The sequence below is a fragment of the Beta vulgaris genome, chromosome 3, assembly GCF_026745355.1.
Source record: "Beta vulgaris subsp. vulgaris cultivar EL10 chromosome 3, EL10.2, whole genome shotgun sequence".
Lineage (NCBI taxonomy): Eukaryota > Viridiplantae > Streptophyta > Magnoliopsida > Caryophyllales > Amaranthaceae > Beta > Beta vulgaris.
Genome location: NC_079204.1, coordinates 19,658,536 through 19,671,719, shown reverse-complemented (window position 1 = coordinate 19,671,719; position 13,184 = coordinate 19,658,536). Strand labels below are relative to the sequence as shown.

Below are 13,184 nucleotides of genomic sequence, written 5' to 3'. Positions count from 1 at the left end.
GTAAGCAAAATGAACATTGTTTTATATATATATATATATATAGATATAATTCAAGGGACAAACTTTTGTTTTTTTTTGAACTACCTAAGGGACAAACTTTTAATTATGGATAAATAAACAACTTCACTTTAAAATTATTTTTTTAAAAAATAAATTGATTTATGCACACAAAATACTAAATACGTTATAGTTTGGTAAGATCAAAGTGATAATGACCTTCCTTAAAATAAAGTTTTTATGACCTAAATCTACGATACACGATGCATCCTTAAGCCACAGTATTGTTCCCTCTATGATACCTAGGGTTGTGAGCTAATGAGAATTATCTCCCGCCCCCAGTATTGAATAATGCGGTTTTTTCTTCTTATAAGATGATAAGTAAATTAAAAGAAACCGATGAACCAAACGAACTGAATAACTGTTAAAAATGCTTATCTATGACTTCAAGAGATATAGCATAATTTGTTCCTCTTTTACCATCCAAATATATGATAATGATTCATTTTTATAAACAGGAAGTATGTAGTCATGAAATGCCAATTCATGAAAGGTGCCAATTGCCGCATTTATTAAAAACCAATACATGGCAACAATTATGTAGATAGCTAATTCATACATGAATATACTTTTACATCCATGACATACAAATAAATTTAACATCGGAATTCTTTATAAATCATATATTTACCAAATTACATAAATAATTTCAAACAAAAATTTGCAGTTAAGACTTCGCAAATCTGAAGAAATCAATGGATTAACAAGATCACTTGGTAATGACATAAACAGCATAAATGATTCCAGGGAGGTAGCCAAAGAATGTGCACACCACGCAAATCCAGAACTCTGTCTACAAGTTAATTAGGCAAGTTTTAAAAAATTAATGGAGGCCAAGCTGACACTTTTAGCAAAGCAAATAATGGATAATATGGAAAAGGAAGTTCGTTCTGAGATATTTCTTTCCAGGGAATCAAAACAAAATGACGTTTTTTTTCACATGATGCATAAATCATGAGTGAAACATATTTTTCATATGAGTGCATTATGTTACAACATAATTTAGTGTGTAACATGCATAATGACATAGATTTTAACAAGAATGACATTGACTATACGATACTGCGATTCTACAATCTGCAATGACCTTTTGTATCCCGATCCTATTAGAATCCTAATCTCATAGGATCTTTCTATCCTACCAAACTACCAAAATTCACATGGTAAGATGATAACACGATTACACGATCCTATGATTCTATAATCCGCATCTCTCAATAATTACAAATAAATATTCTCCTATTTCATTTGGGTCACATGTTACTTCAATCTTAGAGTATTGAACTATTATCACATTCAGAAATGAAAAATGTCATCATTAATGTGTGTAAAGTTTTAACATGAGTCTTTTTACAATATTATAGCATAATTATCACTAATTTACCTTATGTTGTAGATTCTTACAATCCTAAAACTCGGTCTTATCAACTCGTACCTACCAAGGCATACGATTCAAAGTAGGATCCTAATCCTGAAAATATTTATGACATGAATCTCATATCATTCGAGTTTTTTCACCAAAGAAGTAGTGGTTTATGGGTTATTAAACCATAAATTATAATGTAATAGTTACACCCAACAATTTGTGTTTTCATATTTACATGTCATTCAAGTTTTTTGTATATTTCCTCTCTTTCTTTATTGTACCATTTTATTTTTGACACTATTCATCAATCAACTTTGTTAAGTTATCATTATTATATAAGAAATATATAATCGATGAGTCTTCTTAAATTCGTCCTATACACTCACTCTAACAGTATGAAGTCTTGGGCTTTGACTCTAGGAATAATTGGAGGATATGACAATTGTGATTTCCGTGTAGGGAGTACAAGTTTACAACCAGTTAGAGTCAGTGTATAGGACAATACATATAACCATGAATTCAACAAGTTTTAGTGAACCTTTCCTCTTAGTAGCGACATATTAAAGAGGGAATCCAGCTGAGTTTAGTTACTAGTACAGTATAGCTGCTAGTATTAAAAGCCCACTGTGTTAGTGGCCCAAACTCTCTTGTTTTTCAGTTTGTTGTATAGGCTTGTTGCCTCAGGTTGTTTGTCTTTTTGTCTGACACTTTTCTAGGGTTTTGTGTAGCCTACAAGGCACTACTTTCTAGGTTGATGCACCTGATATAAAAGGCTGCATTCATGTCCAAAAAGGCATGAGAGAATGAATGAAAAACCTAACGCTGAAAGAGAGGAAAAAATGTTTCTTGCCTATGCGCAGCAGCAGCAGCTAAGACAAATGAAAGAATTCATTTGTCTTCATGGTATCAGATCTTGAGGTTCGTTATTCTTAAAGAAACATTTTTTTTCAGTTTGTTTCATTGATTACTCGAAAAAAGGTGTCTTGTGTGTATTTATTTCATGCAGTAGATTCTTAAAGTTGCAAACTTTAGAAAGTTTTAACCATTCCTTAAAAGGTCTGAAACAATCCATCTAGTGTCTCGTTTTCTCCTGTTGTTTGTATGACCAGAAGAAAAAACAAAAACGAAACAATGACATCCTCTTCCCTAGATGTAACCAGTCCCCTTTACCTTCATCCCTCTAAAAATAGCAACTCTATTAGTGTAGAAAAACTCCAAGGTCCCTCCAACTACAGAGCTTGGAGGAGATCATTTGAGATATCCCTAGCCTCAAAAAGAAAGTTAGGCTTCATTACAGGAGTTGTTAAGAGAGATGGAACTGACAAGGTGAAGCAAGATCACTGGGATACCTGTAACAACATAATTATATCATAGTTGTTGGGAAACATGAGTGAACAGATCAAGAGGTATGTGATGTTTGTGACCAACTGTGGTCAAATTTGGAGGGAACTGGAGCAAAGGTACTCTGTCACTAATGGTTCCAGGAAGTACAAAATCAGAAAGGAAATCTATGAAACCAAACAGAACGGATGGCTGGTTTTTGAATATTACACTGATATGAAAACTTTGTGGGAAGAGCTGGAGAATTGGATGAATTTTTGCATTTTGCAATTAAATTTGATAGAATAAAATGTTCAACTAAGTGACTAACCCATAGAATATTGCAACACTACAATAACAACACAAAAGTAACTAAATCAGATCAACATATGTCCATATATTCAATAAAAATAATATTACAAACCCTAATTACAAAAATATATATAAAAAAATGAAAATAGATCTAATAAGGAAAAAAATTAAAAAAACGAAAAAGAAAAAAATAGAAATACAAAACTACATAAAATTAATATCGAAAATTAATTTAAGCCCTAATTACAAAAATATAAAAAAAAACATGAAAGCAGATCTAATTAGGAAAAAAAATTGAAAAAACGCAAATTTAAAAAATAGAAATACAGAGTACATAAAACATATCTCGACGAACAAACTCGACGAAGAACGACAGCGAATGGTGCGAAAGAACTCAACAAACTCGACGAAGCAGGGCGAACGACGGCGATGGTGCGAATGAACTCGACGAAGCGGGGGGAACGACGCGGGGAGAACGACGTGGGGAGAACGAAGTCGAGACGACGAAAGAGTGTCTCCACCACAAAACAGATTTGAGAGTCTCCACTACCACCATCGAAGATGAAGGGTGAGGGTCAAGGTGAGAGGACGAGGGTGAAGGGGAGTGGTGATCTGAGAGTGAGGGGCGGCGAGAGGAGAGAGGAGTAAGGGTCGGCGAGAGGAGTGAGAGCAGTGAGGGTCGGCGAGAGGAGTGAGAGCAATGAGGGTGAAAGAGAGAGGAGAGAGGAGTGAACCACTGTGAGTTGTGAGAGAGGAAATAAAACAAACCCTAACTGAGCATGCTTTTTATATATTTTTTTATGATATTGCTGCGATTTTGTTTAAGAACCGCAGCAATATATTAAAATATTATTTTTTTAATAATATTTTAATATATTGCTGCGGTTTTTTTATGTTTGGTCAAAAAGACCAATTTTGTCAAAAATTTTTCTATTATACTATATTGCTACGGTTTGTTGGTAGAAACCGCAGCAATATCTTTATTTTATATTTACCTTTTCTTTTAACGTGATATATTGCTGCATATGGGTAAAACCGCAGCAATACCACTGCAGCAATAAGCAATTATTCTACTAGTGAGCACAGGACAAATTGAAAAATTATTGAAGATGCTGCTCTCTTCAGGAAATGAGAATGAAGGAGGGTCAGATGATGAAATGGACCTTGCTTACTCTAATATGGTGAGTTGTTACTATGCAAAAATGGAAGAAAACAAGTGGATAATTGACAGTGGTGCATCACATCACATGACTGGAGATTTGAGTTGTCTTGTGAATATGAGAAGATGTAAGAGTGAGGCAAAAATTAACCTACCGACTGGTGAAACATCTAAAATCACTCATGTGGGAGATGTTGTATTAAAGAACAACTTGGTGTTGTGCAATGTGTTATATGTTCCTACATTTAAACACAACCTCCTCTCTGTGAGGAAGCTATCTCACAATGGTGAATGCAAAGCAACTTTTCACTCGAATTTTTGCATAATTCAGAACAACAAGAATCAAGAGTTAGTGGGAGTAGGGAAGGTGATGAAAGGCCTGTACTATCTCATTGATGAATCAGTGATTGATATTCTACATAACATGAAAGCAAAATTGCTCAAAGTGGGAGATAACAGTACATGTCATGCTCTGAATGCAACACAACTTGATGTGCCAGCTAGTATTGATCAAGGAAAGAAAATAAGTGTCACTTTTTTGTGGCACATGAGGTTAGGCCATACACCTCTGAGAAGAATTTCTCAAATAGATAGCCTCAAGGGGTTTAACAAAGATGAGTGTGACACATGTGTAGTGTGTCCCTTAGCTAAGTTCACTAGGCTCCCTTTTCCTGTAAGTGTTTCAAGGGCTAGTGCACCATTTGATATGATCCATATTGACACATGGGGGCCCTATAGGGTGAATTCTAAGAATCACCAGAGATTCTTCCTTACTCTGGTTGATGACAACATAAGGATGACTTGGATTCATCTGATGAGACACAAATCAGATGCATATGATGCTTTGGCTACCTTTGTTCAGATGGCCAAGACTCAGTTTGATAAAAAGGTGAAGTTGTGAGATCTGATAATGCAGTTGAACTAGATGACAAGCATTGCAGGCACATGTTTGATAAACTGGGGATAGTGCACCAAACCTCATGTGTAGACACACCTGAACATAATGGAAGGGTGGAAAGGAGACACAGAAACTTGTTAGAAATGGCTAGAGTCTGGAAGCTGCAAGCAGGAGTAGCAGCTCAATTCTAGGGAGACTGTGTGCTTGCTGCTGCACACATCACCAATAGACTTCCCACAACTGTCCTTGAGAATGTCTCTCCATATGAGGTACTCTATAAAACTAAACCCAATTATAACTTGCTGAAAACATTTGGATGTTTTGTTATTGCTTATAACCCTGACAAAAGTAGTGACAATTTAAATGTTAGAGGTGTGCCCTGCATTTTCTTAGGATACCCAACCTCTCAAAAAGGCTACAGAGTGTATAACTTGTTGAACCACACCACATTTGTTACAAGACACACCGAATTCTATGAGCATCTATTCCCATATCAAGTGTTCAAACAAATCTCCTAAGCCTATAATCCATTGTAGAAACCAGACTTCTAGAGAGTGGTATGATACTAAGATAGCTACCAATCCACACACCCAAACACTCAGTGATCATCAAGAGACTGAGGGTGAAAGATCCAGTGACCAAACTGAGCAGACTGACAGTGAGGTTGTACCTAATACCAACACTCAGCTTACAATAGAAACTAGAAAATCTTCTAGGACTCACAAGCCGCCCTCATGGTTGAGTGATTACAAGACTAACGTAGCTTGTATTGAAACACCTAAAAAAGCTGAAAAAACTATGAACATCCCAACTAGTAAGCAGTTCTGGAGTTTTGCTGCTAGGATTGGTTCACTATAAACAAGTAGTAAAAGATCCCAGGTGGGTCAAGGCAATTAATGAAGAGTTGGAGGCCCTTGAAATGAATAAAACCTGGAATATTACCAAGCTGCCACCAAGAAAAATTGCCATAGGATGCAAGTAGGTGTATAAGAACAAATACAACCCATATGGTACCTTAGAAAGACACAAAGCTAGGCTGGTGGTGTTGGGGAATAAGCAAAAGTATGGGCTAGATTATGTAGAGACTTTTACCCCTGTAGCCAAACTGGCAACAGTGAGATCTCTCTTTGCTATTGGTGCTATGCAAGATTGGTTTATACAGCAAATGGATGTTAAGAATGCATTTTTGCATGGTGACTTGCAGGAAACTGTCTACATGAAGTTGCCACAAGGTTACAAGTGTGAAGGAGATAGAATTTCTCTATGGGCTCAAGCAAGCCCCTAGACAGTCGTTTGCAAAACTCAGTTCAGCCTTGAAGGAAAATGGGTTTATTCAATCAAGATCTGATTACTCTTTGTTCACAAAGAGAGAGGGTGATGTTCTTTCTGCCATATTGGTGTATGTAGATAACCTCATCATTGCAGGAAACAATGAAGGTGCTATAGATGATGCTAAGGCCTTCCTCTCCACTCACTTTCATATGAAAGATATGGGGGATGTCAGTTACTTCTTAGGGATAGAAGTGGATAGAATCATAAAGGGATTTTCTTGTCTCAAAGAAAGTATGTGCAAGACCTGCTAAAAGAGTACAATCTTGAGAAATGCATAACTCTCAAGCTCCCTATGGATGCCCATGTTAAACTCACTCCAGAAACAGGCATTCCTCTTTAAACTCCTGAAATATATCAGAGTCTTATTGGGAAACTAATCTACTTGACTATAACAAGACCTGATATAGCTTTCAATGTCCATGTCTTGAGCAAGTTCATGCATTTCCCCACTTCAGCTCACTACCAGGAAGGTATGAGAGTGCTAAGATATCTAGCAAGTTCTACTCATCAAGGAATTCTCTTGGCAAGTCACTCCACGGCCCAACTCACTGCCTATTGTGATAGTGACTGGGCAGGCTGCTCTTCTACAAAGAGATCCACCTCTGGCTTTTGTATCTTACTTGGTGAATCCCCTATGTCCTGGAAGTCTAAAAGACAGTCAGTTGTTGCTAGGTCCACTGCTGAGGCAGATTATAGATCCATGGCTTTGACAATTTGTGAAGTAATGTGGCTAAGGCAGCTTCTGAAAGACTTAGGAATCAAGGATATTTGTTCTACTATTGTGAAATGTGACAATCAAGCAGCATTAGTTATAGCTGCTAACCCTGTGCACCATGAAAAAACTAAGTGCGTTGACATTGATTGTCCCTTCATAAGAGATAAAGCAACTGAAGAGATCATCACTCCTGTCCATGTCTCAAGCAAGCATCAACTAGCTGACATCTTCACCAAGATACTCAACACTGATCAACATCAGTTCCTTCTTCACAAGTTGGGAGTTTGCTCAAGTCCTGCACTCACAACTTGAGAGGGAGTATTAGAGAGGGAGTATTAAAGAGGGAGTCCAGCTGAGTTTGGTTACTAGTAGAGTATAGCTGCTAGTATTAAAAGCCCACTGTGTTAGTGGCCCAAACTCTCTTGTTTTTCAGTTTGTTGTATAGACTTATTCCCTCAGGTTGTTCGTCTTTTTGTGTGACACTTTCCTAGGGTTTTGTGTAGCTTACAAGGAACTACTTTCTAGGTTGATGCACCTGATATAAAAGGCTGCATTCATGTCCAAAAAGGCATGAGAGAATGAATGAAAAACCTAACGCTGAAAAAGAGGAAAAAATGTTTCTTGCTTATGCGCAGCAACAGCAGCTCATTTGTCTTCACGACAGTATGTCATTAGTGAGGTACAGAAAGTAAAAAAGGATCGCTTTGTTTTATTTATTTTATTATATAAAATTAATTTTATAGATAGATAAGATAAATGACTATGAAATTGGTACCTCTCAAAGCTTTGCAAGTCAAAATCATTGAGAATAATAAGAGAATGTTATTAGAATCCTTCACCCCTAGTGGGATTCTCCCATTACCTCATAATAATGAGGCCAAGCCATAAATACTCGACCAAATCTTACATCAATAATTCCTTCAAGCAAGAATATGTAAATACTTCACATAGAAAAGTTGTACAATCATTGTCTTAGTTTCTAACTGATCATATGCCAATAACCCTCATAATTATCACCTTTGAAAGGTTAATTAGTATTTTGGCCCGAGCGATGCACCAAGTAAGTTACAATTATTAAATATATTATTGATCTTCATTAATTTTATAATTGATGTTATTAGATTTATTTTCGTAATAATTTATTTAGTGCGAAATTGTTAAATGGACATTATAGCATGATAAGTTGGTTAGAAAAAACTTGAAAAGATTGGGGATAAAAAGAACAATTTTAATATAATTGGAGTAAAAGAATGTTATCACCTAATAAAAGAGTTAGAGATCAAAAAACACATGTTTATGTCTTTATAATTACATATAATTATAAGATTTAATTATGTTTTACTTTAAAACATTAAGTATTGAAATTTTGTAGTGGACTAGCGGTTAAACTCTCACATTTCAATTCAAATATTATGTGTTCGAATCCTAGTAACTACACACTGTTAATATTTTCAAATGAGATTACACAAATGTGTATTGGAAGCTTGAGAATAGTGCCACATGGCACTGTTCTTTTGATAGGAACGCCTATTAATGTATTCATAAAGATATTCAAGATTTAAGATATAATTGTAGTAGTCAAAAATAATTTCATTTACGCATGACATCGCCAACAAAAATAAAAAATTAGGCAGACATAAATAGGAATAATGTAATATAAAAATATATTTTGTTCCTCTATTTCTTAAGAAATACTTTCGCCATTTCACAATAAGTAAGACACTTTCCTTATTTGGCATATTCACAACAAATGTAACCAAACTATAAATGGTAAAAAAATTCATACTTATTACAATATTGCCATTATTAAATTATCATAACCACTCACCTAACAGACATTAATTTGTCACCTATCCACCTAAAAACAATTAATGATCTAACTTTTCCCTTCTTTTTTATCCCCCCACCAAACATCAACTTCTTTTAAACTCTTTCTCACATTCTCGATTCTTCTCAATTGTTCTTATTCCCCTCTCTCTCTCTCTCTCTATCTCTCTCTCTCCTCAATTGTTGAGAGTTCGCTGAAGAGCCCTAAATTCCAAATATCTATGTGCCTCTATTCTTCTAAGAATACTAAGGTTCCTTCCTCTCTCTTCAGCACAATTTCACTATGCTATTCTCTTTCTTAATCTTCATGAGAACTATAATTTTCACTCCTCTTCTGTCTATCACTCATTCTCTCAAGAACCCTAATTTTTTAGGCCTCTTCTTTGGGTAGAGATTGGGATTTTTTTACCCCATTCGGTTGTAGATATAAGATGGCCTATAATGATACATGCAAGTTATTTTTCGGAGAATCAGACATCAGATGCGAAGAAGGGTCTTGTTTGTTGACTAAGTTGGATCGCTATAACAACAACTCCTCTTATAATTCATCTTTGAACTTGGCTTATGTTCGCCAGAAGTCTGAGACACCGACTTTGAAGTTAAGGATGCCACAACTTCATTTCAGTTTCAAAGATGAAGCATCTGGTTCTAGGTTCACTATAAGGAAGAAAATAATTTCTGATGATTTAAGTCCCCTCAAATTTACTAATGATCGAGATAGTGATGATTTAGCTGCTAAGTTTGGTAAATCTAATGATGTTGCGGATGTGTTAAGTTCTTTATTCCAAAACCCTTTATAAAAGGATTCTCCAAAACAATGATGTTATGCTGTCCCCAATGATGAAATAATTTTCCTAAACTCTTGTCGTAGTTTTTTTTAAATTAATCTATGTGAATTCCTGTGTGTGGCTTTGAATTGTTGGTAGATCAATTAGGGATTGAGATGTGTGGCTTGAGATGTTGGAATTTACGCTGGTTGTCGTTGATGAACTTTGCATGTGCGTTAGGATTGTTGTTAATTGATTAGAGTTTCATAATATATGGCTTAAATGCTGGTATTTATGGGTCATTTTTGCTGTTTCTTGATGACCTTTAACTGTGAATTAAGATTGTTGTTAGTTGATTATGCTTTTAATTGATGTTAAGTGATTAGGGTTTTATAATATTTGGCTCAAATTATAGTATTTATGGACCATTTTTGTTACTTGTTGATAATACGTGTGCATCATCCTCAACATAGTCAACTCCATTCATATATGACTCCAAAAACACTAACTCATTAACAACAATGTCACCTTCCTGACGTTTTTATTGTTGTTCTTGAAGTTGCAGCAACTCCTCTTCACAAATTTCATAAAAATCCCCTACTACACTTGATAAAATCCACAGCTCGAAGCCCCCACATTCCTTAGCATCAAATTAATTACAGTGCTATGTGTGCTTGTGTTAGATTTTTTTTTAAAAGACCTATGTTTTGTGTGTGCAAGTGACTGTGCTCACTTGCTTGTCAATTTTATAAATTTCTAGTGTAAGTGTACGCTGGTGTGTGAACCAAAGTCGAAATGAGGAAAAAATTTCTATCAACAGTTGTATAAATAAGGCAGTATCGAAATTTTGATAAGACATGACCCAAAAGTCCCCTTTAAATGTGACAGTGAATAATAAATTTGAAAAGGTTAGCCAAAAGACAAATTTTGGTGCAGAAGTTAAGTTCCCTCCTTTTCTTGAGGTAAAAAATGAGTACACTAACTCTTAGTGACCCACGTGTTGTTGCTTCAAAATTCTAATCTATTAATATGTGGTCATAACTTTCTCTCTTTACCCTACTTGGTATATGTGTACTCTTTTTTATGTTTCACTTATTGTGAAATGGATGAAGTACATACAACAGATTTGACACACTTACCCATATATAATTTTGACTATCAGTATATATAATTACATATAATCAATAATTAATAAAAGGAAAAATTGTGAAATAATACCTTTTATAACACTGCTTTTCTGAGCTAGTACTACTTTAATATTTTAATTTTGGTACCTTTTCTCATTTCCAACTAAATTGGCCAAAATTCCGATATTGACTTCCTTTCTCACTCCAATTTTTGTGTTTTTTTCGTCTTCCAAATGCTTGTGACTTCACTCTTTTAGCTCCCCCCCCCCCCATTTTCACTCTTTATCTTCTTTGGTTCCCTTAAACCAACCTTGCCTCACTATGAGTAAATTCTTTCACATTCTCTACTCCCTCCTCTCAATCTCTCTCATCCTAGGCACTAGTTTATGCTACGCTAAGTCATCATTCTTGTGAAAAATTACTCATTTTTAACTTTTTTTGAACCACAAAGCACCAAATCTAGCAAAAGTAATTGAGAGAACATACTTTTGAAATCGGAGAAGAATTAAATTTGAATCTAATTTTCTTATAGTTGAATTGTCTTTGATGAGTGAGAATTTTGAGGAAGATGGAACAAAGTTTCTAGTTTTCGTAGAAGGGATGGATTTAAATGGGGGAGGAGGGTTAGTAGGGGCATGTGGGAGAGAGGATGTAAAACAAAGAATCTGCAACACACGCGCAGGGATTTGAAGGGAAAACAGACTCAATGTCGGAATCTTGACCAATTTGGCCGACAATTTTAGGAAAGGTGTTGAAATTAAAATATTAAAGTATTTAAAGGTATTAGTTGACAATATAAAACATAAAAGGTGCTAGTCCACAAACTCAGTGGTACAAAAGATACTATTTCACAAATTTTTCATTGTGACTAGAATGACAACAACAATTAGAAGAATGGCATATATTTTTTATAAATTAGTAACTAAATATGATCAAAGTCGATATCTACATTGTGTAAAAACTCAATATGATGCACTTATTAATTAGAAACAGAGATGCAGAATATAATAGTTTCGTAGCATAAAAAATAAGGTTAAGAAAACCTGTAGACTAAAATTCAATGTGTATAAAGAATGTATTTACACTAGTCAAGGCGTTGGAAAGTTTACCTCAATGCCAAACTTAAGGAAAACACCAAGAGGAGGTAAGATAATGGCCAAAATTATGTCAATGAAAGTTGAGTCAGACATTGTTGATTCAGTTGTTTTTGGCTAGAAAAGAGATGAGCTACAGATTTTTGGTCAGAACAGTAACACTAGCACAAACACAGCGGGAAAGAGAATGGAAAGGCTGTTTCTAAGGAGATAAGATCTTGGCCTCTTTATATAAAGCAATTATGCACTTACTAACCAATGAATTATATTCCACACACATAACAAACCAAAAAAAGAAAATATCTGTTTATTTTTTCTACGAGGGAAAAAAATATCTTCATGTGTAGTGGGTACTATAGCTGTATTTTATTTTTTATTGCTTTAGGATGGAGGAGACACTGATAATCTGATACACATGACATAGGCAATTTGATGGTTTAGTTTAGTGGTGTCAAAACATGTTATTGAACAGGTTTTGGATTGACTAATGCCGAATGAAGTCAAAATTCAGACAGGTTAAGTTTATGTTAGTCAGTGCATGCCCTAGGTTGGGATTTGTCGGCTTTGGTTCATCTAGGTTGGTCATATTTAAGTCACCGAATTACCGGGTGCTAGACAGGTCTGGGTCGACCCATTTGTAATTCGTTCCATTTTTGGATTCGATTCCCGTGGATAGTTTTTAGCAAGGTTTGCACATGTCGTATTTGAGTTTCATGTACGTTTGGGTCAAGTCAAGTTTGATCGGTTTGAATCGCTTATGATGTTGGTAGGCCCGACTCATACCCTGTTCAACCTGTTCAGCCGAACAAGGCCTCACAATCTTTGGGCCCGAATTTCATGATGATTTTTCGTTAAAAAAATTCAATTTATAGAAAAGTGGTAGAACAGTACACTTTCGAGTAGGTTGTACACTAGAAAGAAAAAGAAAAAAAAACGTTTCTTCTCCCGTACATCTTCCACCCAAAAGCCCATAAATTCTCTCTCCTCTACTTATTTAAAGTTTACAATAGTTTCCATGATTTTGTTCCATTTCTCCTACCTATACAAATATATCAAAAGGCGTGCATGTGTGACAATGTATACACGTCGTATGGCACCTCCACGCAATGTATACACGCCACGTGGCACATCTGTTACTCCACTAAAATTGTCCAATGTGTACACAAATGACAAGTCATGTCATGAACAAAAGTAAAATTAGCTTGCAACA

At 35.3% G+C, this 13,184-nt stretch overlaps 1 protein-coding gene across 1 annotated transcript; it reads right to left on the bottom strand.

The window, feature by feature from the left end:
- Window positions 1-540: 540 nt before the first annotated feature.
- LOC104906971 (hydrophobic protein RCI2B) lies at window positions 541-12,210 on the bottom strand. Its single transcript, XM_010695816.4, has 2 exons — window positions 11,990-12,210; window positions 541-850 (listed from the first exon to the last, which is right to left on the bottom strand). Exons 1-2 carry the CDS (start codon window positions 12,068-12,070, stop codon window positions 767-769), a joined length of 165 nt encoding a protein of 54 aa, XP_010694118.1. The 5' UTR covers window positions 12,071-12,210; the 3' UTR covers window positions 541-766.
- Between the last annotated feature and the right edge of the window lie 974 nt (window positions 12,211-13,184).

Bases quoted from the DNA above. Each gene is read 5' to 3' on its own strand.
- LOC104906971 (XM_010695816.4), bottom strand. From the start codon at position 12,070: ATGTCTGACTCAACTTTCATTGACATAATTTTGGCCATTATCTTACCT. The intron at 851-11,989 runs GTAAACTTTCCA...ATTAACTTGTAG, and splicing joins TCCTTAAGTTTGGCATTGAG to ACAGAGTTCTGGATTTGCGT.